A 21,876-nucleotide genomic window follows, 5' to 3' on the forward strand; every position below is an offset into this window, starting at 1 on the left:
GCAGACCCAGGGATTGTTAATCTAGGGCTCAAGTGTCTATACTCAATTGTAATCCCAGTTTACGGATTGTTGAAATCTGGGTCCCAACCTGGGACTCTAGTTTCTACACTGCATTATGCAGGCCGAAGTCCAACCACCCATATCTACTCCGGGGAGGGGGGAATTCTGCGGGACTACACTCACACAGAAAACACTCCTCCCACCCCCCCCCCCCACAGAATTCCTGTGCTTCCCTGCAGAAAACAGCAGGAAAGCAAAGGGAAGCCATGCAGGGAGGGGAGGCGACGGTGGTAATGAGGAAATGACCCTGCAGCACAGTTTATTGGGGGGGGATTGCCCCCTAAACAGAGACGAGGCATGGAGGGGCACACAGGGTTACTTGCCACTGCCCTCCCTCCATTTCTGCAAGCACTGAGCTGCCCAGCTGAAGCAGGCTGTCTCCACTGACTATGCAACCGAATGCCGCCTCCTGGGTCCTAATGCAGTTGTGCGCCCCTTCTGTGTGCTGGAAGCCTTCCTGTTTTCTGTGCAACAATGAGTGCCTGTGGTGCAGCTGAGGGCGGGAGGTGGGGGGGGGAGAAAATGAAGGAAGCGGGGATGAGGGGAAGAAGATGGGTGGAATAGGGCAGAAGGAGAGGAATGTGAGAGTGAGGGGCGGGGGATGGAAAAGAAAAGGGGATAGTGCAATCATGGGGGGGAAGCAGAAGCCTGGCATGTGGTGCCCGCTTGGCAGCGGATGGGGTTCCCTTGTTAAGAAGGCTCATCAAACCCTCACCCTGACAAGCCCTATCCCCACACCTGGACCTCTCTGACAAGCCTCCCCGCACCAGGAACCCCACCCAACTGAGCCCCAACCAGCTGCATATGGACCCCCACCCCATCCAGTCTCACTCCCCCAGCACCGGACCCTCTCACTGAGCCCCTCCACACACAGACTCCCCCAACCAAGCCTCATCTCCCCACACCCAGACACCCCTCTCCCCTGCTGAGCCCCAACCACCTTCACCTGATCCCCTGCAGAGTCCCATTGCCCCTTTGGTGGGAACATCCACAATAAGCCCCTGTGCATCCAGATCTCCCACTGAGCTGCCAGCACTCAGATTACCCTACACAGAAACCTCTCACCCCACATAGAAACCTCTCATACCACACTTGGACCCTGCTGGGCTGACCTGGTGTGTCTGGCACAGAAGGGCAGGGCACCAGGATGTTTCTGGTGCAGGTCCAGCCCTTGCATTGTGTCAGGGTCAGGTGCAGCCTCACTGCCAAGTCCCTGTACCAGGGGAGGTGGGGGCATCAGGATGATCTCCCATCTCAATGCAGCCAGTGGCCCTCACTGCCATGCTGGAGCCACATTTATTTATTGACAAACAACATTTGCAGAATTTTAAAATATTGTGCACATAATTTTAATGTTTTGGCGCAGAATTCCCTCAGGAGTACATATCTCATGCTAATATTGTGGCACAGTGTGGGAAAACTTGACTTTTCAGAGAACAAAGACAGTTGGCCCATGGGATTGTGGAATACGTTTGACAGAACACGAGAGCATATGTCCAGTGGCACTGCATCGACACTGCAAAACAACAGGGCTTGAACCATGGGTCCTGCTTGACTCAGGCTTGGACCCTCCATTCTCATGGGATCCTGGGACTCTGGGTCCAAGCACTGGGTTGGCACAATGTGTTTGTAGACAGAGGGCTCAAACCTGAGTTTGAACCCTGGGCTTATCGTATATCTAATCTGACCAAACAGAAACTAGAAGACTTTTAAGAACAGTCTGCCATAAAACAGTATGACTTTTTTGCTTTGCAGTTGGTCTGTGAAAGAACTGTCAGAGAGTTAAATGAATGAATGGACATGTACTTAACAGGATACCATCTAGTTCTACACTAAAGACTTCACAATTAAAAAGTGTAAGTAGCTCGTCACCTCAAAAAATATAAGAAAATAATCAGGTAAAATCCTGAAATTATTAAAGAAATTGAACTAAAGGCTGCTGAACACTTCTATAAAATAGCCAGTTAAGATTAACTCTGCTTACCATGAGTACCTTGTTGCAGCTCATTAGTGATACAAGTAAAACAAACAGCTGTTGAGCTGAAATAGAAGCATAAAGATAAAAAGATAAAAGCTAGAGAAAGCAGAAAGTCCAAAATTTGTCAGGACTTTGTCCCTAATTCCAGTTTGACTGATTAAGCTACTTGAGCCATCAGGATGTGTTGGGAAACAGACAGTCTGACAGAAAAAGCACTTGCCTTTGACATCCAGCAGCACAGTTTGATACAAATTTTAGAACCTACATTAAATGAGTTTGGTAATCTTGACACACTCTAACTTGGAAAAACATTAAGAATCAATGAAGCTACTAAAAATAAAAAACTTTATTTGCTCAGAGAAACTTAGTCTAGTCGGTCGTATTTATCTCACACCCTGGACACTAATGTTCCTATAAAAGTGTGTGTGTTTTATACACAGCTAGCAAGAACTGATAAATTTCAGATATCAAAATGGTCTTCGACAACAGCCACCATTTTCAGACATGGGCACCTAAAATACATGGCCTGATTTTCAGAGGTCCTGAGCAACCAGAGTGGATATTCAGCATCTCTGAGAACCAGGCATCTAAACACCAGCTGGAGTCAATAGGAACTGCAAGTGTCCAACACTTCTCAAAGTCAGGTACATGGTGTAAGAGAGTTACTAGCAAAAAAGCATGCATGGAGTATGCTAGTAAACCCAGACCTCTTACAAGGGATCAGTGTACATTTTCTCTTGGTGGCTGACGTTAAAAAGACTGTTCTCCTAGGGAAATGATTATTAAAAAAAAAGTCTACTTACACAAACACTAGTTGAATTTGATCTAATATGATTATACAGAAGATTTTACAAAACCTGATTACCAACAGAAATACCTGTTTTGTGTATTTAAAATTGACAGGGGTATTTTTAAACAAAAAATATTGCCTCTACAGTGTTTGCAACATTATGAGTGCATGAAAACCTGAAAATAATATTGATCAGAAACTGAGACAAAAGTGGAACTGACTAATTTTCAGCCAGGAACTGACAAAAAAAAAAAAAAGATCTTACTTCTCTTAGCTAGATAGGATGTGGCCAAAAACACAGCACAATCTGATAAAAGCAAGCAGCATAGGAGGATGGAGGGAGGATAAGTCATATTTAAAACTTTTGGTTTCAGAGGTCTGTTCTTTTTAATATTGGTAAGGAATTTTGTCGTCGTCCCCGTCCCCCCACCCCGAATACAGAACATTTAACCTGAATATCCATATTCAGCAATAAGTGAACAGTCATTAATTAGTCGCTTTAATGTTAGGGTCTCTCCACAATTTTGTCTTAAAGATGTCTGTCACAACATAAACATACAATGTTTCCCCATTAACTTGAAGAATTATGAAGAACATGAAGAAAAATGTACCTATGCAAAAAAAAAAAAAAAAAGAGTGGGAACTCATTCCTTCTCCAGATTGATCCTCTGAAAGGGATTTATCTTCAAAACCTACTTGGGTTAATTTAAATATTGTATATTAAGCACCAGTAATTTTTTTCCCTTTTTAAAAAAAACAGGAGTAAAAGATGCAAAAGTAAAGGTCCCAACTCCAATGTTTTCACAATCATTTTCTACTCGTTTTTCCTGGTGAAATATGTAACTAGCGCTGTGTTTGTCCCAATATGTATACCATAAAACACAGAAGTTGCAAAATGCAACCATGTTAATTCTGTCACTCAAGTCTTAATTTTTGCATTTCCTGAATGCAGGTTTAAGTGTGCATGTTTATTAATCTAATTATATTCATTTATTTTTGAACTTTAAGTATAGCACTATTATATATATTGTTCAATTTTCTTGATTTATGTCACTATAGCATAAATTTTATTAAAAACAAAAGGAGTACTTGTGGCACCTTGAAGACTAACCTATCTATCTATCTATTTATTTATTTAGTCTTCAAGGTGCCACAAGTACTCCTTTTCTTTTTGCAAATACAGACTAACACGGCTGCTACTCTGAAACCTGTCATAAATTTTATTGTTTCTGCAATATTTATCTTGTATTAGTTATTTATAATTGATGATGAAAAACTGTCATTTACAAAGCACAAAAGCATGTAAATTAACTATGATGGTTTCAACACATCTTTTGACATGAATATAAATCATACCTGGAAAATTCTAGGTCACAAGGGACAAAAGGAAATTTTAACTACACTGTATATACACTTATATGTTGTTCTCCCGATTACTTTTGGTCAACTGATACAAACAATGAATGTTAACAAATCTATTATAAATAGTGAAGTTGATGTAATGCATACTTACTATTCCAACACTAAGATGATTTCATTTGTCATTTCATACACTTCATGGAGATTAACTACACGAGGACTAGACTTCGTTAATTCGAGCACAGCAATTTCATGTAAAATTTCTGCTTTGCAGTCCTGTCCTCTTCTCCTCTTCTTTAGAAATTTAGCTGCGTATTCTTGGCCTGTGGATTTAGCTATACATTTTCTAACCACAGCACATCTTCCTCTGCAAAGAGAATGGAAAAGATTAAGATTTCTTTAGTGAAAATTATGACAGTTACACTGAAGCTTAAGTATGGGCACTTCACAAATACTTAAGATAAATAGCTGTTTGCAGTGTTGTTGTAGCTGTGATGGTCCCAGGATATAAGAGCAACAAGGTAGGTGAGCTAATAGATTATTGAGCCAACTTCTGCTGGTGAAAAAGACAAGCTTTCAAGATCCAAAGATCACTTTTTTTGGGTCCTGAAGATATGTTAATATTTTTCTAGTACATTATTCTCCAAAGAGAATTACATGTTCAAAAAAAGTAGTTAGACAGCACCTATATAGCATGGTTTCACTGTGAGCTACAAAACCAAATGGCAGGTTCTTTCAGGCATCTAGGAAACTTTTACTGCATTTCTTCAATGTTTATGGATTAAAACATTCTCAGACAGGAAACCATGGTAATACAATATTTAATCAAAAATGAAGGTTCATATGCAATCAGGTTGCAGTAAAGAACTAAAATTAGTTATTTTTCCACATAAGCAATTGTTGTTACTACAGGGATATTATGCAATCGGGAACAAAAAGGGAGGCAATCCACAAAAGAATCTCTTCCACAGGTTGGACCACATCTCAATAGTTTGAGAACCCTGGCTAGTGTACTGTTTCTTTTAATAGATCAACACCATCATTTCAGCAAACATCGGATGTACTAATATTATAGCAAGATTAGAAATCACTTCAATCTATTAAGGGTCTTACAATGTCCAGTTCAAATTAGCTAAAAAAAATTAAATGTGCACAAAATTTTTTTTTGCATATGTAGGGCATTCAATGCCAAGATCTCAAAGTGCTGCACACACATTTAAGATTCATTCCCCTTCCTGTGACACAGCTTAATAGTTATAAAAGTTTCTTTTATTTGTCATGTTTATTTTTAGACAATTTATTTCTAATTTAGGATTAAGTAATTTCTGGGAATTACAGATAGCCTCCCTTGATTTATATTAAGGTTTCACTAAAAGTGTGCCTTATTGGGAAGAAGCTCCCATTAAGTGTAGGAGATTTTCAAGGCCCACAAATTCCCTCCATAAACAATTCTCAAGATTGCAAACAGAAGCTTCAGCTTTTGTCCATTTTTACAAAAATCAATTCTTACATGTTTTATTTGTCTATTTTAAAAACAAACTGGAAAGCGGAGTTACAAGATGAACTTTTAGACGGCTAAACTCAGGCATGGAAAAGCAAGAGACTTGCCCAGGTTCATGCAGAAAGTCAATGATAAAACCAGAAATACAATCCCGTAATCTTGTCACTCAGTCCTATTTTTTAGGTGCTAGACATCACTCCCCTTCTTGAATATAGTACAGAGACAAAGCATTCCGTTTCATTTCCTTGACAACTGTTTAAGTATAGAAGCAAACATATGTTTTGGTAAAGATAAGTTTTTAGAAGAAAGCCACATACTGTTTCTAAAAACCAAGCTGACCTTTTAGAAAATTAGAAAAAAATGTACTCCCTAAGCCAAGTTACAAACTCTTGAAAAAGCAAGGTTTATGATCACAAGGACATTTCCAAAAGTGCCTAGTTCCACAATTATGAAGTATTTTCAGAATTAGACAAAAAACAGCATGAACCTTTAAGAACTTAAGATAAAATTAAAATTACACCACTTGAAATAAAATGAAAAATTTCAAATGGTGTAAATATGAAAAACATTTCTATAGTTTTATATACAAAGATCACCATACTGTATATTTTCAGAGTTACCTCCATTTGTTCATATACATCACTGAGTGTGTAGGTGATGTCTTTCCACACGTAAATTCTATCACCTATGCACACAAAAGATAGTGCTTGAAAAGGTCATGTGCAAAACTGGATTCTGGATTGAGGCCCCTGTTGAAGTCTGAATCAAACTCACTACACAAAATATGTCCATGCTGTTCAACAAAACAGTTTCCATTTGCAGGTAATATTAAATACACCTTCCAATTAGTATAAAATCTGATGAATTATGAAATGGGGTAAAATTCCACAAATTTCTAGTATTTATTGTTAAAAATATTGACTAGATACTTCCTCACTATCTTGCAACAGACCAGATAGTAAAATAACGAAGAACAAAATGTTGCTTTAAAAAAACCAAAGCCACACACAATGTGCAGACAGATAGGGGTGCATATCATGAAATTGTCAACAAATGAATTAGTTAAAAGAAAGAGGTAGAGGTATGCTCTTAACCTGACATGCACACCCTCTTATGAGAGATAATTTGAAATGGGTAACTGCTTTCCCAGCTGTGAAAATGCTTTGCAATAATCTGTTGTTTAACATGAATCAACATATAATAAAATTTGAAGATACGCACCAAAAGCTTATATTTTATTTGTCTGACCCTACCAACCACAACTTAAATTTAAAAAAAAAAAAGAGAAACCATTTAAGTTTTGTCGGGGACTTGAACCCCAGACAGCACGGTTCGTTGTCTGACCGCAGAGAGACAGGCAACACCAGCAAAGTCCAAGTATAAGCTCTTTATTGAAGAATGCACACAGTTTCATGTAAACAGTCAGATCTTTCCTGCTAATTTCCTGAACATCTTCCTTTCACTTAGAGCAGAGGTGGGCAAACTATGGCCCACAGGCCACATCCAGCCCACGGGATATTCCTGCCTGGTCCCTGAGCTCCTGGCCCTGGAGGCTCACCCCCAGCCCCTCCCCCGCTTTTCCCCCTTCCTCGCAGCCATGCCACCACGCAGGCAGCAGGGCTGCGAACTTCTGCCGCTCTGAGCGGTATGGTAAGGGGGCAGCACACAGCAGTGAGAGGGTTGGGTAGGGAGTCCAGGGGGCAGTCAGGGAGCAGGGGGTGGTTGGATGGGGCAGAGGTTCTGGGGTGGTCAGGGGTCGGGGAACAGGGGGAGTTGGATAGGGTATGGGAGTCCCAGGGGCCTGTCAGGGGGCAGGGGTGTAGATAGGTCGGGGCAGTCAGGGGGCGAGAAGTGGGAGGGGGCGAATAGGGGGCAGGGGCCAGGCTGTTTGGGGGACAGAGCCTTCTCTACCCGGCCCTCCATACAGTTTCGCACCCTGATGTGGCCCTTGGACCAAAAGTTTGCCCACCCCTGACTTAGAGTGAACACTAGTTTTGAAAAGTCAGTGATAGTATTTCATGAACAGATGATACAAGAGTTATCACTCATAAAAGTTATTGCTTTTGATTTGCAATGCACCATACATTTAAACTTGTGCTAATTAAGAAAAAAAAGCCTGTAAGATGAGTTAAGACACAATATATCAGTAAGTTCAAGGAAAGATTTTTTTTTTTAATTGAAAAGTATCTGTAGAAACGCAGGAAATTCATTACATTTTAACAGTGAAATAAAGAAATGGATAGTTAAGATTATCCCTGGTAAACCACCACCATGCACACAGGGTATGCAGAGATTCATTTAATGAAGTTTCATAAGATATACATGAATGTACTATTTCACACCTGACATGTGAAGTAGAAACATTTTGCTAAAGACTTCCTGCGGAATATGTCATTTCTTCACTGTCCCCCTTGTTAACACCTTTGTCACATACAATGAATAGTGCAGCCTTCTCCATCTCTCATCTCCCCACTCCAATCTGTCTAAAACAGGACTACTGGCATCACACACTTCCTCTGCTCCAAGCACATCACCCTATCCTTAGAATCCCTTCCGTGGCTACGTGGCCCTTACCATAACACCATAGCACTTCCTCGCCTACGAAACCTGACATTCTACATCTCCACTCTTATTTCCAGATATTTCCCATTCTTCTCTCCGAACTCCTCCTTTCATGTCCTTCCTACACTTGGCTTTGTGCCTCCTAGCATGCTGCTCCCAACCCCCAGAACAGACCAAGGTGTCCTTCCCTACTCTTTAAAATCAATTTCTTCAAGCAATCTATACATCAATGCTTCCTCAGAGCGTCGGCAAAGACTAGCGGGGGAGGACGGAGAAAGGGGGCAAACAGGCCTCTCGCTTTGTTCTCCAGATTTTCAGCTTGCATTTAAAAGAGTAAGGCTCTAGATAATGGGATTGCAAAAAAATCTTGGAAACTATAATCAGAGTAACTGGTGAGCTATGTTTGTTTGAGATTCCAGTATTTCACTAATACACAGAATGTATGAAAGGAGAAGTAGTATCATACAATGAAGATCTAGACAGTCTACTTCAAGTGATTGTCCATTTTGGGTAGCCCTTTAACACCATGAAATGGTAGGGTTGAAGGTGGGACTCAGCTTTCAAAACTTTGGGAAATGCTGCCTTCCACCCTTCCTTATAATTACTCCTCATACTATCCACCTTTTGAAATTTTTCCATGTCTTATTTAGATTATGACTACTTCAGCATCTTTCTGAAGTATGTGTATAGAAGAAAAGAATCATGCTCCCTGACACACATGTAGAGGGGATCCTGTACACACAAATCTACATACACTTGTGTGGAAAGGGCAGACAAGCCATCTATATTGCATCTTCCCCTAGACCCCACATAGACCTTTCCACTGGTCTGGGGATATGAACAGAGGAAGAAATGCACTTCACTTCTTCCACATGCTCCACCTTGTGAAGTCTACTAGAAAAAACAACACAGGCTGGGGCTATATTACTCTTTCAAAAAATATCCCACTGTAGCTCGGATTTCTTTTCCATGTGAAGTTACATCCCTTTCCCCCCAAAACCATCATGTAAAATAAATGTTCTTACCTTCCTAGCTCTTTAGGATCAAGCATGTAAAAATTGTAAAAATTATCCATCTTGATTTGTGTCTGAAGAGATGTGGACAACAAGCCTAAAAGGCTTTTGCTCTCCGACTTTCTCCTGGACATAATTAACACAAGGTCTTCTCTCTTTTGCTGGTTATCTATTTTCACCTGTCAAAGCAAAATACGCATTTAAATATGACCAATACTACAAAAATCCCACTGCTGCACAGCAGGAAAAGTCATCTCATAAAGCTATGTCATCAAAAACAGCTGCTTTAACACCTTTGAAATATGAATGGTTTTTCACATTTCTTAGAAAAAAAACATTTTAACCAATAAGAATAAGGACCACTTATGAACTGAAGTCAATGGATAACAGGCTGAGCTATGGCCATATAAAAACTGTTTGTGACACATTTGTTAGTACAGCATCTAAAATGTCCTCTCTGTTCTTACCATGTCTATCAAAATAGCAAAGAAAACAGGAAAGCAGAGGAATATTTTATATAAGAGTTTCATAAAATAAGTTCTCATTATTAAGAGTTGTGGTAATCCTTTAATATACAACATTAAACCAGGGAATAAATCTGCACACCTTCCCAGGCTTATGAGTTACTAGCTATGTTCTTATAATTAGGCGAGGTCATTTAAAACCTACTGATGTGCATGTAGCATCTCAGCTCTGTTACCTTGGTAATATACTGCTACACAAGTTTAAAATACACCCGCCAACATTATTTCCATTAGCTGCCTATAAAACCCAGTAGATTATAACCCAGTACTGCAATTTTCATAGCCTGTGTTTGTGTAGGCCATAGCTACATTCAAAGTAATCTTTGGGCCTTGTCCTACACTTCCATACTATGTGCCTTAGAAATCTCACCATCAGGGTACCTCTCAGTCATGTCAGTACCCAGCAGGGAATTTCTTATCAAAATTCCTTGGATGAAGGAGGGCGATACCATGGTTTGGAAGGTTGGAACCAAGAGTCTTCATGCTACTCTGGAGGATCCCTGATCCATTCCCTGGGAGCGGAAAGGCAAGGATAGCTATCAGGCTGATTGTGGCTCAATTCCAGACCAAAGCATAGATTGAGAGGGCTTCCAATGGTGAGAACAATGACTTGATTAAGCAAACAGCTCAAAGGGGTAAAACATTTCCTGGAAAACCAGTAGGTTTTTTCCTGGAAAACCAGTAGGGGGAAGTTCCAACTTCTCTGGTGAGATTTATGTCACTAGGGAAATCGGTTATCCACATAAGTTTTTTCCATTTTCTTTCTTGGAAAAGGAAAAGAAGAAACCAGCTTGGCACCTGCATTATTGTTCTTTCCTTAAAAAAAAATAAAGCACCGAGTACTACATATCCAGTGCTGCATGAGGGGCAGATTCAAATGAGGATTATCCAGTGGCTTGATGCAATGAACCTGAGCCATCACAGTAACTATGGTTCCAGTAAAATCAATGGCTCCAAAGAAGCTGCAAGCAACTTAAAATGAGGTTTTGGGCACTGAACTGATGGCCTTGAATCTGGGGCAGGGTATGGTTCCATAATATGGACCTGGCCCTCAATGTCACCCTCTGCTGTAGCTCTGACTTCTGCATAGGTTTGCTTTTCACTTCAATATGCAAATCCAGAAGTGCTGGAACATTAAGGCTATGCTCTCAAGGACTGGCTCTTTCATCAGATACTGACACGTGAGGCCAAGCTTTTATGCTCTGCCACAGCCAATCTCCACCAATTCACAGTGACCAGCTTCTTAGATTTTCCCCAAGCCAGGGAGTCTAACAACTGTTCTGAAACCTTGCCAGACTTTTTAACCTGGGGATCAGAGCTGAGGCTGGTCTTCCAGCACTTACAGACACCTGCATTTCAGACCTGGAACGTTTAACTAATGGTTCCTACTACAGCATAGGTTGCAAGAGATTCTGATGCTCCTTTCTGGTCCCAGAGTCAAAGGTGTTGCATATGAAACAACAGGAAATTAGATGACCTTCCCCCACACCAACCGAAGCAGGCCAGATGATGCATATGTGCATCCAAAGTAGGAAGAACCAGCAAGTAAGAGGCACACCTTAAACTCTGGTTTCTGTCTCCAATTCCAATGTGTCAGAACCAAGTACTTATGCCAGGGCACTAATAGCCTTAGACAAAAAAACAACAACAAATATAGAGAGCTAGCTAATTAAAACCTAACTAAACTAAGGCTGATGTATCACTGGGAACACTCCATTCTAACAAACCTGGGTCCATGAACCTGGTAAGATTTCTGGTCTCTTTGCTACTGCAGTTGGAAGAGACTGAGGCAGCCAGCACTCAACCCCATTTTCCCCCCCCCACTTTTTTTTTTTTAATAGCCCATCCTTCAAACTGCCCTTCCTAAAATTTAAAGACTGAAACATCCAGCCTATTTCAGGGGAAAATATGTTCTGAAGCACTATAAATGCATGCAATAAGAGTCTTTGACATAGTTTGAGGAGTCATTGCAAACCAGTTTCTATGCTACTCTGAATATCTTAAAGTTTGGTTTTTAACAGCTAAAACAAACATTTAAGTTGAACATGTAAATCCTGATACTGCAATCAAGTCTGCACAGGCTGCCCTTCCATCTGAGGGGCCTACCACGAAAGGCAAAAGGGGTCAGCCACATAGATCCAATTGCAGTACTCGGGGCTTACTTTAAATGTAGAAGTCTTTTATAGAGACGTCAAGGTTATTGAAATGACGGCATTTGAGATATTCAGGCTGCACTAAAAGAATAAGTTTCCCAATGATTCCCTGCTTGTCGAAGGATACAGCTTCACACAGTTATGCCGAAGTCTCAGAACAGCAAGTAGTGATCTTTCATGTCATATGGTAAGCGTGATGCAAATCTGAACATAACAGGGTTACTTAGGGACAACAGCAAACAACAACAAAAAGAGTGAAGTTAAAACATGATTTTGAACAGTTAAAAATGTAAATCAATAGAAATTTATACTATTTTTGAAAGTTCAATAGTATCTAGTGGAGTCTTGAAGGGGTCTGCCTTGAGACCAGTACTATTCAATATTTTCATTAATGACTCAGATAATGGGGTAGAGAGTATGCTTAAAAAAAATTGTGGATGACACCAAGCTGGGAGGAGTTGCAAGCCCTTTGATGAAAAGGATTAGAAATCAAAATGACCTTGATAAACTGGAGAATTATTCTGCAATCTACAAGATGAAATTCAATGCAGATATGTGCAAAGTGATACACTTGAAAAGGAAAAAAATCCAATGCACCACTACAAAATGGGGAGTAACTGGCGAGATGGTAGTATTCCTAAAAACAGTCTGGGGGTAATAATGGATCACAAATTGAATGATGCAGCTGCAAAAAAACAAAAAAAACACACACCCCCTAACATCCTGGGGTATATTAACTGGAGTGTCATGTGTAAGACAGGGGAGGTAATTGTCCTGCTCTGTTCAGTACTGTAGAGGCCTCAGCTTGACTACTGTGTCTTCTTATAGGCATCACACTTTAAGAAAGATGGGAACAAATTGGAGAGTCCAGAGGAGATCAACAAAATGATAAAAACTTTAGAAAACCTGACCTATGAGGAAAGCTTTAAAAACTGGGAATGTTTTAGTCTTGATAAAAGACTGAGCGGGTACCTGTAACAGTCTTAAAGTGTGTTAAGGGCTGTTATAAAGAGGACAGTCATCAGCTGTTCTCAATGTCCACTGAAGGTAGTACAAAAAGTAATGGGCTTAATCTACAGCAAGGAAGATCTAGGTTACGTAGAAGGAAAATTTTTTCTAACTTTCAGGATAGCTTAGTACTGGAATAGGTTACCAAATGAGGTTGTGGAATCCCCATCACTGGAGTTTTTAACAACATATTAGACAAACACCTATCAGGGATGATCTGAGCCCATTTGGTCCTGCTTCAGTGAGGAGGGCTGGATTAGATAACCTCTTGAGATTTCTTCCAGAATTACATTTCTATGAATAGATGATTAAACAACTTCAGTGTCAGCAGTTTATCTTCCAATTTGGGGGTGGAGGAGGGAAACAACAAAAGAAGTATTGTTTCCCTCCTCCAGTTATCATTCATATCTAACACATGCACACCAATACTGTGAAATCACCAGTTCTCTGTGATTTCAATACTGTGAAATCACCAGTTTATACATTCAGAATGGAACTACTTTGACTCATGTACTTATTGGCTATAAGAAATAACACTCATTAAATCCAGTTTGTGGATTTTTCGAAGAAGACTGTATCATGGTTTCAAAGTTTTGACAAGTTTTTTAATTAAAATATAAAGGGAACACAATTTAGGCCAAACATAACATATTAAAGGACAACTTCAAAAGTTATGTTATAAACAAGCCTTTATTTACCCATTTTAGTAATAGCAACTTAGATTATGAAAGTGAAATAATGTTGAAAATCCAATTGGTCACTACTTATACTGGGTGTACCTTTAATAGCCCAAATGGAGCAAAATGTAGTTTTACTTTTAGGTTCTTATTACTGCATTGTTTGGCTTTCAAACTTGCCGTGTGTGCTTGTTTTAAAACTACTTTTTTCACTAGAATTTTATAAATTGTAGAGACATATCTGTAGTTTTGTGAATCTCTTTAGGATTAAATAATTTTTAAAAATTAAATTGTGCCAAAGTTGGCACTCCTTTTACACTGTTATGATTAGATAACAAATGCAGCTTTAAAAAAAAAATAGCAGTTACTTGAGAATATGAAGGGGAAAAAAGCACGCCATTGTTTATGTAAGACCAATAGCATCTTGTGCTCTGCTTCTGAAGAGCCAGTGGGGAAACACAAACTAAATTTAAAAAAATAGGCAGCAGAATAATGCTAAATATCATCACATGATATTGGTACAAGAAAAGAGAGATGCCACATGATGGCCCAAAGCAGATCTGTGCAATCAAAAAAGTCAGAGAAGTGTAGGACCTCAATAGGTCACCTTGTCCAGTGCCCTGCACTCAAGGCAGGACAAATATGCAATGTGTTCACAGGATCAGGCTCCCTAGTTTTTTAAACTCCACTGGAAACAAAGGCAGTTAAGTAAAGAAAATTTCAAATTCATATACATTTAATGTCTTCAAAAAGAAAAATTCAGAGTAATAAAACATTAGAAAACATAAAGGTTCAAGCATTTCATTTTTTTGCTACAGTGTTAGACATATTTCAAGCATGAGTTGTGGGAGTAGGTAAAAAACCTGAGAAAATACAATAAAGTGTCATTTATCCAACTAAAACAAAAGAAAGACATTTTTAAAAAAAACAAACTATACTCTGGAGCTGTGAAGCTGTAGTTTCAGCAGAGAAGAACACAGGCATTTGTGAACTACATCAGGACAGCATATGAAATGGTTTGTCTAGAATTAGAAGAGAGGTCTGAGTGCATTCTCAAGGGTGTAAGAAGTAGGACCCACAGCGCCCATAGCCTTAAAATGATGTCCAGAACTCACACAAGCAAGAGCTTCTCTCGCTGCTGTGGAGTCCTGTAGGGAAGTATGGTTACAGAAAGCTTCACAGATGGTGAAGTCATTAACCCTGCCGCCCACCAAGCTCCATCCTCTGCTAAGTTTTGTTTTACCCTTTATGTTAGGGCCTGTGTTGCCCACTTCACGTGCCAGTAACAGAACAAAGTTAAAAACACGGGAGTATTTTTACACTGGGTGGGAAGGACGGAACTAAGGATGTGGGAACTCCTCCAGCCTTCCCAAGTAAGTTAGTTTGGGCAACCTCTCTTAAATACTGAAAATTAACAGGGCTTAACCCCAACAACCCCCACCTGAACGCCCCCCTTCGTACCTAGGGCTTCACTCGCCGGCGGCGCAGCCCTCCCCAGCTCTGACAACGGCCTACCAGGAGAGGCACCTAACGCGTTACAGAGGCCGGCGCTCGGCCCCAGAGAGGTTCTTCCTTCAGGCCGGCTCGCCGAGCGCTATGGCTGAGCCCGCTGCGGGCCCGGGGCACTGAGGGGGCAGCGTGCGTGGGAGAACGGCCCGCCCGGCTGCCCCCCTGCCAGCCACGGAGCCGACGGCGAGAGTCCCAGCGCCCCGGGCGTTCTGCCGCCGGTTCCCTGGGCGGCTGCCACCCGCCGGCAGGGTGACAGGGCTGGGCGCCGCTCGCCCCGGGCTTGGCGACGCTCCGGCTGTGCCCGCCCCCACCCTACGCCGCGCGGGCTCCCCCAGTCGCTGAAGGAGGAAGGTGCCACCCGGCTCGGTGGCGCTCGGGGACGTACCCCGGGGGCAGCCTGGAGGCGCCTCTCTCGGGGCGTCCCATCCGCGCAAGGGGCCAGGGTCCCCCGGGCACTCACCGCGAAGCACCCCGCTTCTCACGCGCCCCCACAAACAGACGGCGCCGCCCTCGCGCTCGGCTCTGCCCGGCGCCCCAACCGCAGCCCGCACAGTTGGCGTTTGAAAAGCGCAACCCGGCGGCGCGGCCCCCCCAGCCCGGCCCCGCCCCGCGGAGCCAGTGTGGAGCCAATCAGCGCCGGCTGTGGGCGGGGCCTTCCCTCGCTGATTGGCAGGAACTCCCCCACAGAGGGAAGGGCCCAAGCAGCCACTCACTTTCGAAGGCACGCGAGGGGAAGCCCTAAGGGCGAGGGAGGGGGCCAGAGGGGTGATGGGGAAATGGAGGCACGCGAGAGGGAGCAGAGAGCACGGAGCGAAAGGCCCATTGCAGCCCCGGCTGTGAATCTAGGTGTGCAGTGCAACCGTTTAGTATCAGCTCTGCCCCAGGGGCTGGGAGTTACTGGGCCCAGGCAGGAAGCTGCCCCACTGCCAGAGGTGATGCTGCCGCTGGTGTGACAGCATTCATTGCTAGGACACAGGACGGTGGTGTAACTTGGGCTGAGTGGGAGGAAAGGTGAGGCTGGGAGTGGAAAAACCACCAGCAGCTCGGTGGATGCTCTTTCTTCTACCTTTTATTCACCACATTTCTATGTCTCCGCCTAAGCTTTTGCCCCCACCACAGGTAGCTCCCACCTGCCCTCATACCAATTCACTGAAATTTACATTGTCATGTCACCTCTGACATTGGCCCTACACATTCAGGGAAATATCAAACCCTCTCAGGAACTAGTCAGCGAACAAAAAAATCAGTAAAAAACTAGCAGCAAATCTAGCTTTATTAACCTGCATCTTGCTGGTTAGGGAGACTATCCCAAGGAAGATAACACTATATCATGAGCTCTGTCATCTACACCCTCACAGAAGAGATGAGGCAGCCACTTTAAAAACTGGAATGTTTTAAGGCATTTAAGACAGAAGGGCGTTACTCTAATTTACTGCATATCGCTGTAGCTTCGTGCCTGTTGTTTAGGTCCAAAGTCTTAAAACTTTATCCACCACTTCATTTCCCTGCTCTCGTGGAGGGAAGTTAAAGACCGTGATTGCTATACATTTTTTCCTTTTACTTATTTACTTTTTTATAGGTTACACGTGTGCAAATGCAATAGCTAAGGGCCATATTTCCAAAGCTTCTAGAGATAAGGCAGAAGAACTGGTAACTCCTCCCCTCCGTACTTGCTATGTGTATAGTATTAGATCCACTAAAATACTGTTCACAGACAGAATATATCTACCTCATACACACGTATCATATATTTCCTTATCAGTTAATCATTTTTAATCTTAACATTTGAATAAGGTTTAACAATATGTACACAAATGGTAGCTTTGGAGTCCTAGAACTTGGAAAGAACAAAAAATGACAATATTATGGAGGAAATATAAGATGAAGACCACTAGGGGATGCTAAGAAGTGCATAGCACACGAGTTGGAGGGCATATCATTTGACAGTCAAGTCTAGGCAAAATCATTCAGTATTGTGGACTGGAAGTTTTCTTACCTGATCATTTCCTTTCTGCAAGCAGTGTTTCCCACAATTCTGCTACATATGGGTTATTCCCCTCCTGTTTCAGATTCCAAAGGCAATTCAAAACTGTAGCATAACCTGTGCTAGCTACACCCCCTTCTCCAGCCTGCTGCCAGATGATTAATTCCAAAGCTGTGTAAAAATTTGTAGAAAATAATTAGTAACAATAATTCCAATGCTAACTGAGTAACTACGTACAGTAAGTCCTTGTTTATATGGTAACTATCCAAATAGTTGGAGAGCTGTCCAGGGTGGGTAGAACTGTGGGAGATGCTGCTAGCAGAAAGAAAATGTAAGAAAGGGAGAGTCATTTTGCCCACTAAATTTTCTCCATTGCTTCTGCACAAAGACCTACTTTCCTTGTCCTTCCTTGGTTAAGGAAATAAGACTGGCCATACTGAGTCAGATCAATGGTCCATCTAGCCCAGTATCCTGTCTTCCAACAGTGGCCAGTGCCAGATGCTTCAGAGGGAATGAACAGAATTGGGCAATTATAGAGAGTGATCCATCCCTAGTCATCCAGTCGAGGCTTCTGGCAGTCAGGGGTTTAGGGACACTCAGAACATGGGGTTGCATCCCGGACCATATTGTAATAGGCACTGATGGACTTATCCTCCCTAAATTTTTTTTTTTAATCCAGATATACTTTTGGCCTTCACAACATCCCTGGCAATGAGTTCCACAGGTTGACTGTGTGTTGTGTGAAGAAGTACTTATGTTTGCTCTAAATCTGCTGTCTATTAATTTCATTGGGTGACCCCTAGTTCTTGTGTTTATGTGAAGCGGTAAATAAAACTCTCTTATTTACTTTATCCACATCATTCATGATTTTACAGACCTTTATCACATCCGTGGTCATCTCTTTTCTAAGATGAACAGTCCCAGTCTTTTTAACCTCTCCTCATATGGAAGCTGTTCTATACCCTTAAACATTTTTGTTGTCCTTCTCTGTACCTTTTCCAATGTGAATATCTTTTTTTGAGATGGGGAAACCAGAACTGAAGGCAGTATTCAGGTTTGTATGTGCAACCACTATCATGTTGACTGACTGGACCAGGATGTGGTTCCTTGCATGTGGTTCTAGAATCTCAGAAGAGCTAGTTTGATTGTGGTTCCTTTCCTCAGGGGCCCTGCACCTTCTTCTGGGTCCCAGAGGTGCTCTCGATCCTTCAAGACTGGTATTGATGGTGAGAACCTGAAGGTCTAGAAGGTTTATGGAGAGATCCCTGTGGATATTGCCCAGGACTGTCCACTGTCTCAAGGAGTCGCTGACCTGGTTCGAGATCAGTATCTGATCTTGAATGTGCTCCAGGGAATGGTCCTATACTTTCAGAAGCAAAGCTTGGAGGCTGTGGAGGTGTGATCTCACCCATGGGGTGACCTCTGTGCAAGAGACCAGAAGGCTCCGTAGTTGAAGGCACTAAGCTATGGTTGGGCTCCTGCACTTAACCAGCATGAATATCAGATTCTGAATCTTCAGGAATGTGTCAAGTGATGGGTAGATCTGTGCTACTGATGTGTCTATCTCCACATCCAGGTGAATAATCCTTGTCAAGGGAACCAAGGAACTTTTCTTAGCATTATCATGAATTGGTGCACTTATAGAAGATTCAGAGTCTGGATCATGGCACTGTGTGCTGTGGTCTGGCATGGGATTCTGATTAAGAAGTCATCCAGAAAGAGATACAGGTGAATACCTGGGATCTGAGTCTGGCTATGATCACCACCAGCATTTTTGTAAATACCCAGTGGGCTAACGAGACACTGAATGGCAGTGTTCAGCACTGGTAGTAATTTATGTTGTAAGCAAATCTCAGAAATCTGCAGTAGCAGGGGTGCACTGAATTGTGGAGGTACACATCTGCAACATCCACTGAGGTTAGGAAGTCCCCTTAAGACAGGGATGTCACTATCAAAGCTAGATTCTCCAGCTGTAACTTTGTTTTCTTCATCCATTTAGTGAGTCTTTTGAGGTCAAGGATGACCCTGACTCCTTTGGTGCACTTCTGAACAATTAAGAAGATGGAGTAAAACCCTAAGAACACTTTTCTGGGGGAACTCCTATCACTCCTCTGTCCAGGAGATGGGAGAACTTGTTCTGGACAAGCTTGCACATGGCAGGGTTGCTGGTGATGGGAGACTGGATGAAGAAAGGATGGGGTGGAGCCCTTACCTCAAGGGAGTATCCCTGATACATTATCCCTCACTGTCTGTGGTAGAAGCAAACCAGTCATCTGGAAAGTGGGAAATCATGGCTCCCAAACTCAGGTCTGGGCAGACTTGGCAGAGGCACATTCGCCCATTGTCATAATGACCCCTTGGATGACGCAGGAGTATCTCTAGATTTTCACTCCTCAGTTCCAAAGTTTTCCTTTGACATATCTTTCATCTTTCCTTTGGAACCTCTGCAAGTGTGTCTGTCTGATAATGGCTTTGAGGTCCCTTTTTAAAGTATTAAGTGGAGAGGGGACAAGACTGTTTAGGTTTGCCAGTGTTTTCAGCCACTATCTTGTCCAATTTTTTTCCAAAGAGGAGAGATCTTGTTAATTTAGAGGAGCACAGGACTTGTTTGGAATGAATATCTACGTTCCATGGACAAAGCCATACGTGTCTCCTGGCTAGTGATCTAAATTCCATGGCCCTGCCAAAAAACCTCATAGCATCCATTGAAGCATCAGCAACAAATGCTACGATAAGGAGGTTTTCTTATGAATAGACTTAAAACTGGGTTTGTCTCTGCCCCTAAGGGTTTTAAGGTCCTCCAGTCATGTGGCTTTAACAAAGCACTTGGCTGCCAGAGATGCTCTGAGGGTGGCTAAGGAAGCACCAAAGTCCCTTGTAAGGGTTGCTTCAACCTTCCTATCCATTGGATCATTGGGGGGAAAATGTCCCCTTTGGGTCAAATAACCATATCCTTTGCTAGAAATGCCACAGCTGCATCGACCTTAGGCATATTTGAGAGAGAAACTTCTCCCTCAGAGTTCTCCCTTGTAGACTCCCGCTCCCCCAGGTTGGGGGACGGAGACTGTCAGAAATTCCTGACTCAATTCCTGACTGTGAGCTCTGCTTCTCTCTTTAGAGCACTTAGGACCCATCTCAGGGCTTGTGGTGGTACCAGGAGCCATGCTAGGATCTTATTCTTGTGCTCCTGAGTTGCCACAGTCCTCCTCATCCTTAGAGCAGAACAGGGAGAAGCTCTGTTTCCTGGTTGGGCTTTTCTGTGGTGGAGTCGCAGCTTCTTGGGAGGGATAAGGGTCCCGACATACCTGTCTGACTCACAGCTCCATACCCGAGCAGTACTAGGGTCAGCTGCTGAAACCAGGCAGGGCATGATTTGTCCTCTGTAGAGCCTGTTAAAGCTGGCTCACAGATGAAGCATCTTTTAAGTTTAGCCCAATGTTTGTGTGCCTGTGTAACACCGACAGACCCCCCCCCCCCAGGTCATCAGCAGGCAGGATCAAACCAGGGACCTCTGGAGCTTAGTACATAAGCCTCTACTGCAGGAGCTAAAAGCCAACTGTTAGCTAAGGCTGTAGAGCAGACTCACTAATTGCTCTCTAAGTGGTCTCGGTGCCACTAGATGGTACAGAACACCACACCCAGAAGGTGTGTGGGTTACACCTGCTCTGCCATCCCTGAAAGGGGCCAGAGGAGCTTGGCAGAGAAGTGCTGCACAGGGACTCCATGTGGCTTCAGCCATGTGCTACTAAATACCTGGTCCAGGAGTGGAGGAGAGAACAAAGAAGACTGCCCCCTACTGTCCTCAAAGGGGAAAAAAGCATAGGAAAGATCTGGAGCAAAGACAAGTGCCACTGACTGATGCCCCAGAAGCAAAAGATCTGCAGCAGGCTCGAGAATGGGGCATGACTAGCACAGGCTGTGCTACAGCTTTGAACTGCCTCCTGAAACTGTGGACAGGAGAGAAATAGCCCACATACAGCACAATTATGGGAGATGCTGGGCTGCAAAAATGCACATTGATTTCTGAGATATTGTAAACAACACAGCAAACACATGCCGGCAACATTCTCCTCTTTGTCTAGTTGTAATGCAGTTTCTTATCGGACAAGACATTCAACCCATAGCTATCACATGGGGACTGGGCCTAACCACGTCAACACTAGTTGTATATGATTATGGTTGTATATGATATTATGTATATTGTATATGATTATGGTTCTCCCACTGTGTTATAGGCTAAAGCAACCATGTCACTGAATTGTCATAGTCACAAGAATTACTCAGTAGTCTCTGATAATTTTTTCTAGTGCTTGTATGAGTGAGCCCAGAACAATCTGCAGGACCTCACTGGAATAGCACTGGATCTGCACATTGCAAAGCGTGAGAGAGCTATTACTTTGCATTTAGTAATCTTCACACCAGGAGATAACCACATAGGAAAGACCCATATGAATAACGGTTTATAAAAAAATTATGTGGTGATATTCAGGGCTTTCTAACTCATTGCTTGGGAAGACGAAAATAAAAGTTGAAGATATAAAAGCTTCATTTTGGTTTCCAAGAGCTTTTTTGCGGACAGACAGTGGCTCTAAGGGCTTTTTGAAAGCAGTTGAATCTTTTAAACAGTTTGAAAATCTCTGTGATGGATTTGATTGGTTGCCAAGTTGAGTTCCCTTTGTGAGGAGGCAATCTAAGCAGTTGCTCTAGAATTTGCAGACTTTCATTTTTGTTCTATCTTTGGTGTAAGAGCAACAACAT

General features: G+C 42.5%; 1 protein-coding gene across 4 annotated transcripts in view; it reads right to left on the minus strand.

The window, feature by feature from the left end:
* The window catches only part of STK17B (serine/threonine kinase 17b), a 30,747-nt gene extending 15,044 nt beyond the window's left edge, over positions 1-15,703 (minus strand). For 2 of the 4 annotated variants that reach the window (XM_048869887.1, XM_075118033.1), the window contains exons 1-3: positions 15,595-15,703; positions 9,276-9,442; positions 4,342-4,554 (exon numbers count right to left, since the gene is read on the minus strand). In XM_048869887.1, the coding sequence (XP_048725844.1) occupies positions 4,342-4,554; positions 9,276-9,397 (335 nt within the window). In that variant the 5' untranslated portion in view covers positions 9,398-9,442; positions 15,595-15,703. Of the gene's footprint in view, positions 1-4,341; positions 4,555-9,275; positions 9,443-11,949; positions 12,175-15,086; positions 15,384-15,594 lie in introns of those variants that run through there. The other 2 variants (XM_075118034.1, XM_075118035.1) reach the window with 2 other exon arrangements.
* Between the last annotated feature and the right edge of the window lie 6,173 nt (positions 15,704-21,876).

This window comes from Caretta caretta, chromosome 11 (genome assembly GCF_965140235.1).
Source record: "Caretta caretta isolate rCarCar2 chromosome 11, rCarCar1.hap1, whole genome shotgun sequence".
Classification (NCBI taxonomy): Eukaryota; Metazoa; Chordata; order Testudines; family Cheloniidae; genus Caretta; species Caretta caretta.